At 38.9% G+C, this 13840-nt stretch overlaps 1 protein-coding gene across 4 annotated transcripts in view; it reads left to right on the forward strand.

Annotated features, from left to right (window-relative positions):
- Positions 1-13840, forward strand: part of CKAP5 (cytoskeleton associated protein 5) — a 114418-nt gene that overhangs the window by 69151 nt on the left and 31427 nt on the right. For all 4 annotated transcript variants that reach the window (XM_040495282.1, XM_040495285.1, XM_040495284.1 and 1 more), the window contains exons 17-24: positions 2671-2856; positions 3781-3875; positions 6346-6403; positions 6493-6618; positions 7470-7609; positions 7796-7970; positions 9221-9334; positions 10373-10501. In XM_040495282.1, the coding sequence (XP_040351216.1) occupies positions 2671-2856; positions 3781-3875; positions 6346-6403; positions 6493-6618; positions 7470-7609; positions 7796-7970; positions 9221-9334; positions 10373-10501 (1023 nt within the window). The remainder of the gene's footprint in view (positions 1-2670; positions 2857-3780; positions 3876-6345; positions 6404-6492; positions 6619-7469; positions 7610-7795; positions 7971-9220; positions 9335-10372; positions 10502-13840) is intronic.

Raw genomic sequence — 13840 nt, forward strand, 5'->3', positions numbered from 1 at the left:
TAATTGGAGATTTTAGTATCTTTTATTCAAGTAATTTCTAACATATCATCTATGGAGTAAGAAAGAGAGATGATTTTGGTAATGATTTTTAGCTTTTTTTTTTTTTTTAAATCACTCAGCCAGTATGTCATCTAACTTTAAATGTGAACAATGGAGTATGTGCATTTTGATTAAACATAGAACTATACCTTTGTGTAATTGGGAGTTTATATATATGGAAGTATTATCTATATTGTTTGTGTAATTTATGTATATATATTTTTTTCTCCTCATTAGTTAGGCCTGGAATCCCCCTAATCTTCACATATGCAAGGGAGGGATAAACAGTGAGACAGGTTTCTTATTTGTTTGGATAAAAGATAAATGGTCTTTAAATTACCAGTGAAAAATTGCCACATAATTTAATGCATTAACTGGTAATAGAGATGAAATTTTGCAGTGCTGTTATTTAGTCTAAAGCGTCCGTGCAAAGGGAGGTTTAGGAAAGTGATGTAGGAAGGAAAAGGAGAAAAGTTTCCTTGTCCTCTTCAGATATTCATAGACCTTGTGGGAAACAAAAGTTTGAAATATATCAGGTTTATTTTTGGCATCCCGCTAGTCTCTTTTTTGCTTCTATTCTGCCACCTCTTGTTCCCTCTGTAGGATCCTTGGCTCCTTCACACACTGTGTTCCCTTAGCACTGTTACAGCACCTCAGCCATACCGTCCAGTACCACAAAGCCTTCTTCTGCCAAGAGGTTCTCATGCTGGCCTCCTCCCCCACACGCCATGTTGAAAACCCCTCTTTATGCAGCTTCTAAGATCGGTGAAAGAAGCATCCTTGATTTGAGCTTATACCTTCCTATGTGTTAGATCCGTAACAAAGGATAATTTTATGTATGTATTTTTCTTTATGACAATTTTATTGAGGGAGTATAAAGCTCACCCTTTTAAAGTGTACAGTGCAGCAGTTCTTAGGATATTTGCATAGTTCTGCAACTCCTACCACTCTGTAACTTTAGAATATTTTCATCACTCCAGCAAGAAACCCCATACCCATCGGCAGTCACTCTCTCTTCTCCCCAAATCCCCCTCACCACCCACAGTCCCTGGCAAGTATTACTCTACTTTCTGTCTCTATACATTACTTCTCATGGACATTTCATAGAATGAAGTGTCTTTTACTTAACTTAGTCTTTTCAAGGTTTGCCCATATGGTAGCATGTATCAACTCTGCATTCTTTTTTATGGCTGAGTAATATTCCATTGTATGGATATAGAACATTTTATTTACCCGTTTGTGTTGCTACACATTTTGACCATCTCTGTGAACATTGCATGTACAAGTGTTTGTGTGAACATGTTTTTCATTCTCTTGGATATATACCTAGAAGTAGAATTGCTGGGTCATATGGTAACTGTGTTTAACTTTTTAAAGAACTGCCAAACTTTTCCAATGTGACTTCACCATTTTGCATTCGTACCAGCAATGCAAGAGAATTCTAATTTCTATACATCCTCACCAACTCCTGTTATTTAAATATTCAAACAGGACAGAGGGAGATACTTATGGGCAAAGGCGTCTCAAGCGCCATACATCCAGCATCTTCACATTAACATCTTTAAATTGTTTTCACAGCTTCTTCATTCTTCCACTTGAAAGTATACACATTGTTTAAGTCTCTCAAGTTCTGTTGTGTGTGGTGTGTGCATGAGGGTTGTAGTTTTTTGCAGATAACACTAGTGGGAATGCTGAGTTATACGGTTAGTATGATCATTTATTATGTATTTCAAGATGTGTGTTCAGTACTATTGCAAATAACCGTGAGAGGAGAATAGAGAAATTAATTTTTTAAAGTCATAAACTTTTAATGTGCTAACATTGTCATTATTTTGAAACATTGAGTATTTGGTTTTTTCTCTCTTAGCTGTCAATTAGCTACTTTAATTTTTTTTAATGTATATTTTATTTATTTATTTTGAGAGAGAAAGAGCATGAGTGAGGAAGGGGCAGAGAGAGGGAGAGACAGAATCCCCTGTCAGTGCAGTTGACTGGGGGCCCGAACTCAAAAACTGTGAGTTCATGACCTGAGCTGAAATCAAGAGTCGGATGTCCAGCCAACTGAGCCACCCAGGTGCCCCAGCTACTTTAATTGATAACAAGGATAGAAATAATTTTGTTTCTTTGTTTAAAATTGTTGTTTTTAGCGGCACTCAGCTGGCTCAGTCAAGAGCATGAGACTCTTGATCATGAGTTTGAGCCGCATTTTGGACACAGAGATTACTTGAAAAATAAATTAAATAGGGGCACCTGGGTGGCTCAGTTGATTAAGCGTCCGACTTCAGCTCAGGTCATGATCTCACAGTTCAGGAGTTCAAGCCCTGCATCAGGCTCTGTGCTAACAGCTTGAAACCTGGAGCCTGCTTCAGATTCTGTGTCTCCCTCTCTCTCTCTTTCTCTGCCCCTCACCAACTTGCTCTCTGTCTGTCTCTCAAAAAATAAATTTAAAAAACAATAAAAAATATTTTAAAAATAAATTAAATAAATAAATAAATAAATAAATTTATTTGTCATTTTTAGTTTGGTCATGTTCTTAGTTGTTCCTGTATTCCATCTTCAGGCTGCTATAAAAATAAGTAAATCGATGTCTTTGGCTTACTCATAACTTTATGATGCTTATCCTTTGTTCAGGTGATGCAGATGAAGCTTCACATAGTTGCTTTGATTGCCCAGAAAGGGAATTTTTCCAAAACTTCAGCTCAGATTGTCTTGGATGGTCTTGTGGACAAGATTGGAGATGTAAAGTGTGGGAACAATGCAAAAGAAGCTATGACAGCAATAGCCGAAGCTTGCATGTTACCGTGGACAGCTGAACAGGTTAGTAACAGAGCTCTCTTTCCCCAACTTTTCCCAGATTTTTCCCAAATGTTAATTTAAGGTTACTAGTTAAATGGTAGTCCTTTTCTTCTCAAGTCAAACCATTTTTATATTCTGCATTTTTATCCTTACCTTTAATAATATACTGTTGTCTGATAATTAGAATTTATTTTGGCCAAGATATTCTGTTTAAAAATGAGAGAGGCACCTGGGTGGCTCAATCGGTTGAGCCTGAGACTTCGGCTCAGGTCACATGATCTCACTGTTCTGAGTTCCAGCACCACATCGGGCTCTGTGCTGACAGCTCAGAGCCTGGAGCCTGTTTCAGATTCTGTGCCTCCCTCTCTGTCTCTGCCCCTACCCCATTTGTGCATGCGCACTCTCTTGCTCTCACTCTTTCTCAAGTAAATAAACATTAAGAATTAAAATAAAAAAAGATGAGAATAATTTTCTCCTAAGACATTATAATCCAGAGTGATCACTAAGGAAAAGTTGTAAAGTCAAGAATGCTTTTAATACTCCTGTCACAAGGGAGCCTGGGTGGCTCAGTCAGTTAAGCATCCAACTCTTTATTTTGGCTCAGATCATGATCTCACGGTTATGAGATAGAGCCCCACATCATGGATCCTGCTTAAGACTCTCTCTCTCCCTCCTTCCCCTCCCTCCGTCCCTCTGCCCCTCCCCTGCTCACGCACACTCTCCCTCCCTCTTGGTCTCAAAAAAAAAAAAAAAAAAAGATAAGATGTCACTTACGTCATTTTCTTGTGTGAGTTAAATATTTCATTCGTAAGGCATTCTTGTAGTTCTATCGGCATTGGAAAAGCCACTCCTAATCCACTTCTGCCTTAATGCCATACCACATTTCTGTGAGAAATATGAGAAAAAGCACATATTTGTTTTTGTTTTTTCCCTCTTTCACTCCAGGTTATGTCAATGGCTTTCTCACAGAAGAATCCCAAGAATCAATCAGAAACTCTGAATTGGCTATCAAATGCAATAAAAGAATTTGGTTTTTCTGGGTAAGTCAGAAAGAAATCAGGTACAAAATAATTAAATATTTTGCTAATCTCTAACTGGTGATTCTGTTTGTTCACCTATCTCTGCTATTTCTGAGAAGCCAGAGCTTTTCATATCCACTAACTTTAGAGTTCTCTAAGTTGTTTTTCCTTAAGTGTTAACAATTGTCCCACAGAAAAGCCAGTTCTGAGAAGACCTAGTCAAATGCATTTGGAAATTCTTACATGTAATCACATTTGTTTAGAGAACTATCATGCACCTTGGTGAATTAAGGGCTCTCAAGGTCAGGCAGCAGAGAAGCTTATCTAACTTATTTGCATTTGAACATACTTGTTTAACAAAATTTTGTAGAGCTTTCTTTATGCCAGGCGCTTTCTTCTTCTTCTTCTTCTTCTTCTTTTTAATGTTTTATTTATTTATTTTGAGAGAGAGCGAGAGCAGGGAGAGGGGGGCAGGGCGTCAGGGAGGGGAGAGAGAGAATCCTAAGCAGGTTCTGTGCTGTCAGTGAGGAGCCAGATGCAGGGCCCCATCCCCCAAACTGAGATAATGACCTGGGCCAAAATCAAGAGTTGGACATTTAACTGACTGAGCCACCCAGGTGCCCTTATGCCAGTCACTTTCTAAATAATAATTCCTTTTATTTCATTCTCATAAAAACTACCTACGTGAGGTATTGTTATTCCCATTTTATAAGTGTGGAAATTGGGGCACAGGAAGCTGAAGTAATCTGTCCAAGTCACAGTTCAGAAGTGGCAAAGCCAAGATTTGAATCCAGGCATTCTGTCCAAGAGAGAATACCATAACTGCTATACTATGCAGCCTTTCTACTATGTGCCATGCTGCTTGTTACAACACACCTCTTAATGTCTTGTAAAACAGTTTTCTATGTTCTACCAAATGAAGAGTTACTACTCTCAAAGTTATTCAGGTGTCATTCAAGCAAAGACTTGTGTGTCTGTATTTATAGTTGAGGGTATTGTTAAAATCCCTTCAAAATTGTGTAATTTTTGGTGTAACACTAATTTCCTGGCATGGCATAAAAGCCAGGTGAATGTTTTCCTCTTTTTAATTTGTCCATGATCTTTCATTTATTCAACAACTACATATTGAGCACTTTATGGTGTTTCAGTCATTTGTTCTAGTCCCTAGGAATACATTATAGACAAGATTAAATTCTTGCTTTCATAAGACTCATTATTTCAGTAAGAGCAGATGACGATATGCAGTGAAAAGAATATCCGGAGGTACAGGGACAATGGAATAAAAATAGAATAAAAAAAGGATAAGAAGTTAGGTAGTATTACCTAGGAGTGGTTGGGATGGTCCTTCCTGAGAAAATGACATTTGAGCAGAGACCATTAGGACCTGAGGTGGCTAGCTGTGACAATCTGGGAAAAGATCATTCTAGGCCAAGGGAACAGCAATTGGAAAAGCCCTGTAGTAGGAGCATGTGTGATGTATTTAAAAATAGCAAGGAGTGATTGTTTTTCAGTATGTAGCTGAAGGGGAATGAGTTGGGTGGTAGGGAGGAGGAGGAGACAAGATGCAAGAAAGAACAGGGCCAGGTCACTTAGAGCCTCAAAGCTTTGAGTAAGTTCGAAACCACTAGATGGTTTTGAGCAAAAGAGTAGTAGGATCATTTGGACTCTAGTCAGAGAGAACAGATAGTGAGACTCAAGGAGACTAATTAGTAAGCTATCGGAATAATCCTTTCAAGAAAATAATAGTGGCTTAGGCATAGTTTGTAGAGATGGAAGCCTTAGGAGTCAGAATATATTTGAGAGAACTGAACAGGAAAATGGGTATAGGAGAGAGAGGAGTCAAGGATGGCCTGAGCAAATGGAGGAATGATGTAGTTCTTTGCTGAAGTAGGGAAGACCGTGGGAAGAATAGGATTTGGGTTTAGGGTGTGGACAGGAGTTTTGACCTTGAGAGATGTGTGACACCTACTAGACATTCTAAGGAAAATGTTACAAAGGCTACATGGATATATGAATGGAGTTCAGGAGAGAGGTCATCAATGGGATTTAGGAGCAACGAGCATACAGACAGTATTTAATCCTCACTTTAAATGAGTCTAGAAACAGAATAAGTGAGACTTGGGGACATAGCCAAAGGGAGCCAGTCCTAGAGTCTTGGCTTTATAAAACTGTTGAGTAGTGGTGCCTGGGTGGCTCAGTTGGTTAAGCCTCCAACTCTTGATCTTGGCTCAGGTCATGGTGTCATGGTTTGTGAGTTCGAGGCCTGCATCAGGATCTGTGCTGACAGTGAGGAGCCTGCTTAGGATTCTCCTTCTCCTTCTCTTTCTGCCCCTCCCCTGCTTGTGCGCATGCGCATACGCCTTTCTCTCTCTCTCTCTCTCTCTCTCTCTCTCTCTGTCTTTCAAAATAAATAATAATAAATAAATAAAAATAAAATTCTGTTGTGTATTTTGAGGGTTTCATTTGTTAATTCTAAATGTTATTCCTCTAGGCTGAATGTGAAAGCTTTCATTAGCAATGTGAAGACAGCTCTTGCTGCAACAAACCCAGTGAGTACATACCAGCATATGTAGGAACATTGCAGCCATCCCTGTGGTTCTGTTCTCATTTAGAAAGTTCTTTTTGTTCTGTCTGCCAGGCTGTGAGGACTTCCGCCATCACCCTACTTGGTGTGATGTATCTGTATGTTGGCCCCTCTTTGCGAATGTTCTTTGAAGATGAGAAGCCTGCCCTCCTATCCCAGATAGATGCAGAATTTGAGAAGGTAAAGTTTCCAGAAATGATACAATCCATTGGTAAACGTGAGAATGCTCATATTAGTTAAGTGTAAGCTTTTAACCCTTTGGAATGAAGAATATATATGTATTTATTTTTATATGCATAAAATACCCTGGGAAGAGTTCATAAGAAATTGATGGCTTTGTCTGTGAGGCAGCCAACTGGATAGCTGTGGTACAGGAGGGGAGATTTTCCTCTTTAGGTCTTTTGTACCTTTGGGTATCAAACATTTTGAATATGCTGCCTATTCAGAAAGCATACTAATTAACATTTAAAATAAATTTTAAAAAAAAAATTTTTTTTTTCAACGTTTATTTATTTTTGGGACAGAGAGAGACAGGGCATGAACGGGGGAGGGGCAGAGAGAGAGGGAGACACAGAATCGGAAACAGGCTCCAGGCTCTGAGCCATCAGCCCAGAGCCTGACGCGGGGCTCGAACCCACGGACCGCGAGATCGTGACCTGGCTGAAGTCAGACGCTTAACCGACTGCGCCACCCAGGCACCCCTAAAATAATTTTAAATAAAAGAAATTTGACCTTCCTTGAATAAACTTTTTAATTGAAATTGCTGAGTTTGGGCAGACTTGCTGTGTATTTCTTGGGCTTACAAGTCAAAAGACAGCTTTATGATTGAAAAGTCAGATTCTAATAGGTTTGTATAAAAATGCCTTTGGCTATATAGTCTCAAATTTGGAATCTAGGAATTAAAATACATACTGTGTAAATATTAAGTAGTATGAAAGAGTAGGAAAGTTTGACATAGTTCCATTCTCTAACTTGTTTGCTCTCATACCCTTCATCAAGTTCATTGGACTCACTGATTTGTTTGTGTGTAGATGCAGGGACAGAGCCCACCTGCTCCAACCAGAGGGATTTCCAAACACAGCATAAGTGGTACAGATGAAGGAGAAGATGGAGATGAACCAGATGAGGGGGGCAATGATGTTGTGGATCTTTTGCCGAGGACAGAAATCAGGTAGGTTTGTTGCAAATGGTTTATTGGATTTTTGTAGCAGTTTTTTGTTTGTTTGTTTTGTTTTGTTTTTTGTTTTGTTTTAGTGAATTCCTAATGGTACCTTCTCTTTCTCAGTCAAGAGTACTTCTGTGACATAATTATTTCTTTAGGAGTCTGGAATTAAAGATTCCATCCTTGCTTTTTCAGTGATAAAATCACCTCAGAGTTGGTGTCTAAGATTGGTGACAAGAATTGGAAGATCAGGAAAGAAGGTCTAGATGAAGTGGCAGGTATTATCAATGAAGCCAAATTTATCCAACCGAATATAGGTGAACTGCCAACTGCCTTGAAGGGTCGACTCAATGATTCAAATAAAATCTTGGTACGTAGAACATATATACCTGTTCTTTTTCTCTCCCTCCCCTCTTCTCTGAAGGAAGTCCCTTTTAAATACTAACCTTCATCTGCAAAGAAAAAATGGGTGGTCACTTTATTTTCTTTGAACTAGAAATAGCTTCCTTTAATCTCTTAAGTGTGCCTCCAGATAGGTTGGTAGACAGCAGGTTTATTAATCAAATTTTCATGAATCTCAGATTTGCTTTTTATAGGACTCTAATATTAAATATCTTTATATAAAACTGCTTGTAATACATATAAACATGCTTAATTTCTAATTTTTAAATTTGGGTTGTTTTTTTTTTTTAATTTTTTTTTTCAACGTTTATTTATTTTTGGGACAGAGAGAGACAGAGCATGAACGGGCGAGGGGCAGAGAGAGAGGGAGACACAGAATCGGAAACAGGCTCCAGGCTCTGAGCCATCAGCCCAGAGCCCGACGCGGGGCTCGAACTCACGGACCGCGAGATCGTGACCTGGCTGAAGTCGGACGCTTAACCGACTGCGCCACCCAGGCGCCCCTAAATTTGGGTTTTTATGTGAGAATTTTCTTAAGCTAGGCTTTACCTTTAAAATTATAAAATTATAATTATAAAATTATCCTCTCGTAAAATTCTTTCCTTCTTTTTTTTTTTGTTTATTTTTGAGAGAGAGAATCCAAATCAGGCTCTGCGCTGTCAGCACAAAGCCTGACGTGGGGCTTGAACCCAGAAACTGTGAGATCATGACCTAAGCCAAAGTCAGACACTCAACTGACTGAGCCACTCAGATGCCCCTGGTCTAAAATTCTCATACTCGGGGCGCCTGGGTGGCGCAGTCGGTTAAGCGTCCGACTTCAGCCAGGTCACGATCTCGCGGTCCATGAGTTCGAGCCCCGCGTCAGGCTCTGGGCTGATGGCTCAGAGCCTGGAGCCCGTTTCCGATTCTGTGTCTCCCTCTCTCTCTGCCCCTCCCTCATTCATGCTCTGTCTCTTTCTGTCGCAAAAATAAATAAACGTTGAAAAAAAAATTAAAAAAAAAATAAAATTCTCATACTCAAGCTTTATGAACTGATGATGAAAGGCCACCACCTAAAAATTAACCATAAGCTAATTCGAATAGCATCATAACAAACTGACTTCCCTGTCTCTTAAATAGGCCCAAAACTTCCTACTGCAATGACTACTTAGCAGCAAACTTAAAAAACTTTGAACATAGCCTGCTCATGGTTTCAAATGTTGGCTCTTTCCCACTTAGGTGCAACAAACATTGAATATCCTCCAGCAGCTGGCCGTAGCAATGGGCCCAAATATCAAGCAACATGTGAAGAACTTAGGCATCCCTATCATCACAGTCCTTGGAGACAGCAAGGTAAGCCTGACTCTTGACCTCACTCCTTTTTGGAATAGGCCAGACATGTTCGTGGGCTAAGAATAATTCTTAGATGTACATGTAAGAGTACACATACACAGTCTATAAACTTTGCAGGGAAGAGAACATTAGAAGGAAAATAGTAAACATCTTTACCTCCAGGAAATATGAAGGTGAACAGATAGGTCACTAGCTTTGTGACCCTTAGATAAGTTATTTATCTTCTTTGAGGTTCAGTGTTGTTATCTATGAAATTTTATTCCTATAGAACTAAATAATCTGTACCTAAGATACCTATTAGTGTCTCGTGTAGTGTGCACTCAAAAATGTTGGCTATTAGGATTATGACATCATTGTTATAAGTGCTGTTAAAAAGAGTGAATAAGTTTATGAATTTGGGGGTCCTTTATTTTCCACCTTGTTCTGGACCACTGGAGCAGAATCTTCCAGTGCTTGCAGTTTCACAGTCCTAGAATCAGTCTCCTTGAAAGTAGCAAGCCTCTTATATTTAGCCCTAGATTGAATATTTGAATGTGTCTTTATTTTTGTGCAATTCATTTAATGTGAAGAATTGGGATATTTTAATATTTTTCATGTCAGTAAGTCCTCATGCTACGAATGCAAATTAATAGGAAAACGTAAGTGTTTGGGCAAATTGTTAGTAATTTGATTCTAACTCTTGAGTTTTCTACCATGTGGAATTACATTCTTTAGCAGATAACCATGGGTATAACAGCCCCAGAGATTCAGGGAACAGAACCTCTGAGTCAATTCCTCTTACATGATATGTTATACCCAGGTGACTGTTTTTGTCTGATTTAACCGACAGCATCTTTACAATGGAGTCTTCTGTTTCTACTTTAGATTTTCAGTACAACCATAGAACTAGATTCTGTGTCAGAGAAGTTGATTCCAAGTATGTTCGTGTGGACCTTAGAGAAACCTCCATTGTTCATATCCCCAAAGTAACAACCTTTTTCACTCCCTATCTCCAAACCATAACTGATACTATCTTTACTAATTTTCTCCTCCCTTCAGAACAATGTTCGGGCGGCTGCCCTAGCGACTGTGAATGCTTGGGCAGAACAGACAGGCATGAAGGAATGGCTGGAGGGGGAAGATCTTTCTGAAGAACTCAAAAAGGAAAATCCTTTCTTGAGGCAAGAGGTAAGTACTACATATACAATGTGTTTACTCATGTCTTTTACCTTCTTAGGTGTGGACCTGCCTAATAAATATGCATGTAGAGGTAGAATTGAGTTTCATTATGAAACAGTTAATAAAATGAAACCAAATTCCTGGAGCTTTTATACTCATGTACCTCTTTTTTCCCCCCTTTCATATACTTTAAAAAAAAATTTTTTTTTTTTTTTTAATTTATTTAGTTTTGAGAGAGAGAGGAGACACAGATTCCAAAGCAAGCTCCAGGTTCCAAGCTGTCAGCACAGAGCCTGATGCGGGGCTTGAACTCACGTATTGCAAGATCATGACCTCAGCCAGAAGTCAGATGCTTAACTGACAGAGCTACCCAGGCGCACCTCATATACTTTTTTAACAATAAAAATTATTTTTTGAGAGAGAGGACACAAGTGAGTAATGGGTTGAGAGAGAGAAGAGGGGTTTACCAGAACTTGTGTTTTACCCAAAGTGGGGCTCAAACTCACCTCATGTGGGACTCAAACTCACAAACTGTAAGATCATGACCTGAGCCAAAGTCAGATGCTTAACGACTGAGCCACCCAGGCACCCTAAAAATAGAATTTTTTAAAGGACTAGCCTTTTTGTGAAATTTTCTCTTTTCTTGAACTCTGAAGTTCAAGGTTCAAGAGGTTTTAATCAGAACATAAAAATAGAATTCAACATTCAAAAATCCATCAGTACCAACAGGCCAAAGAAGAAAAATCATATAATTGTATCAGTTGACACAAAAAAAGGATTTGAGAAAATCCAGCATCTATTCATGACAAAAACTCTGAGCAAGTTAGTGATAGAAGAGAACTACCTCTTCTTGCTAAAGCACGTCTACAAAAAACTTATATAGGTAATGTCATACTTAATGGTGAAAGACTGAATGCTTTCCTCCTACGAGTAGAAATGATATGTTTTCACTACTGTTAATCAGCGTAGTCTGGCAAGTTCTGGGCACTGCAGCGATGCAAGAAAAAGAAATGGAAGACAGGGGGGCGCCTGGGTGGCTCAGTCGGTTGAGCATACACTCTTGATTTTGGCTCAGGTCATGTTTCCAGGGTCATGGGATCGAGCCCTGCTTTGGGCTTCACGCTGAACACTGAGTATGGAGCCTGTTTGAGATCCTCTCTCTTTCCCCCTCTTCCTCTCTATCTCTGCCCCTTCTCCCCCCTCTCTCCCCAAAAAAGGAAAAAAGAATTTAAAAAAAAGATGAAAGGTTGGAAAAAAAATAAGTGAAACTATCCTTAATTGCAGATAACTGTCTACATAGAAAATCCTAAGGAATCTACAAGTAAACTCCTAGAGCTAATAAATGAGTTCAGTAAGACTGCAGGATACAAAATTAACACACAAAAATCAATCACATTTCTTTATAATACAGTGTATATACAGAAACTGAAATGAAAGACAGGACCATTTACAATCACTCCAAAGAAAATGAAATCCTTACATGTACACTTAGCAAAACAACTACAGAGTGAGTGTGTATACTGAAAATTACAGAATACTGTTGAAAGAATTCATCTATTTGGGAAGACGTAAATAGATGGAAAGACATGCCATGTTCATAGATGGGAAGACTCAATGTAGCAGGGATGTCAGTTCTCCTCAAATTGATCTATAGGTTTAATGTAATTCCCACCAAACTTGCAGCAAGTTTTTTTATAGAGACAGGTTTATCCTAAAATTTATATTCTAGCTAAAACAATTTGACAAAGAAGAAAAACATGGAAATAATCACTCTACCATATATTAAGACTCACATATTGTTAACATAATCAAGAAACTGGTATGGGTGGTTGGGGGAGGAGAGGACAGACACAGGTCAATAGAACTGAAGAGGAAACCAAGAAATAGACCCACACAAATCTGATCAACTAATTTTTGACTAAGTTGCCAAAGTAATTTAGTGCAGGGAAGGCTGGCCTTTTCAACAAGTGATTCTAGAGCCTTTGACATCTATAGATAGAACAATAAACCTCAACCTAAACCTTTCATTTAACACAAAAATTAACTCAAAATGGATCATGGACTTAAATGTAGAACATAAAACTGTAGAACTTTTAAAGATAACATCAGTGAAAACCTTCAGAATACAGAAATTCTTCAGGCAAAGAATTCTTAGACTTGACACCAAAACCACAATCCCATCAAAGGGAGAACTTGGTAAGTTGGACCTCAGTAAAAATTAAGAATTTTTACTGTGCAAAAGACCGTGTGAAGATGATGAAAGTCAGCTACAGAGCAGGAGACAATATTTATAAACTTTACATCCAATAAAGGACCATTACGTAGAATATGTATGTAAAGAATTCTCAAAAACAGTAAAAAAAAAAAAAAAAAAAAATCAGAAAATGAGCAAGGGAGGCCTGGGTGGCTCAGTCGGTTGAGCATCCGACTTGATCTCAGCTCAGGTCATGAATTCGAGCCCCACGTTGGGCTTCACGATGGGCATGAAGCCTACTTAAAAAAAAGAAGAAGAAAACAGAAAATGGGCAAAAGATGGGGCATCTGGCTTGTTCAGTCAGAGAGCATGCAACTTTTGATCTCAGGGTCATGAGTTCAAGCCCCATATTGGATGTAGAGCCTACTTTAAAAAAAAAAAAAAAAAAAAAAAAAGGAGGGGCGCCTGGGTGGCGCAGTCGATTAAGCGTCCGACTTCAGCCAGGTCACGATCTCGCGGTCCGGGAGTTCGAGCCCCGCGTCGGGCTCTGGGCTGATGGCTCAGAGCCTGGAGCCTGTTTCCGATTCTGTGTCTCCCTCTCTCTCTGCCCCTCGCCCGTTCATGCTCTGTCTCTCTCTGTCCCAAAAATAAATAAACGTTGAAAAAAAAAAATTAAAAAAAAAAAAAGGAAAGGAAATGGGCAAAAGACATGAACAGATGTTTTACAGAAGAGGATATGCAGCTGGCAAATAAGCCCATGAAAGTTGTTCAGTAGTATTAGCAATAAGGGAAATGCAAATTAAAACTACAGTGACACATCCCTATACAACTATCAGAATTACTAAAATAAAGTAATAATACCAGATGCTGGCAAGGATGTAGAGAAATTTGAACATTCTGTTAGAGGAAATGTAAAATGGTACAGCCACTCTGGGAAAAGAGTTTAGCTTTTTATAAAACTAAATATGTAGTTACTATATGACCCAGTGATTTTGATCTTATACATTTATTCTGTAAAAATGAAAATTTATGGGGGTGCCTGAGTGGCGCAGTTGGTTAAGCTCCCAACTCTGATCTCAGCTCAAGTTATGATCTCTCGGTTGGAGTGTTCGAGCCCCACATTGAGCTCTTTGTGGATAGTGTGGAGGCTGCTT

This window comes from Herpailurus yagouaroundi, unplaced genomic scaffold (assembly GCF_014898765.1).
Source record: "Herpailurus yagouaroundi ecotype Mexico unplaced genomic scaffold, PumYag 187, whole genome shotgun sequence".
Classification (NCBI taxonomy): Eukaryota; Metazoa; Chordata; class Mammalia; order Carnivora; family Felidae; genus Herpailurus; species Herpailurus yagouaroundi.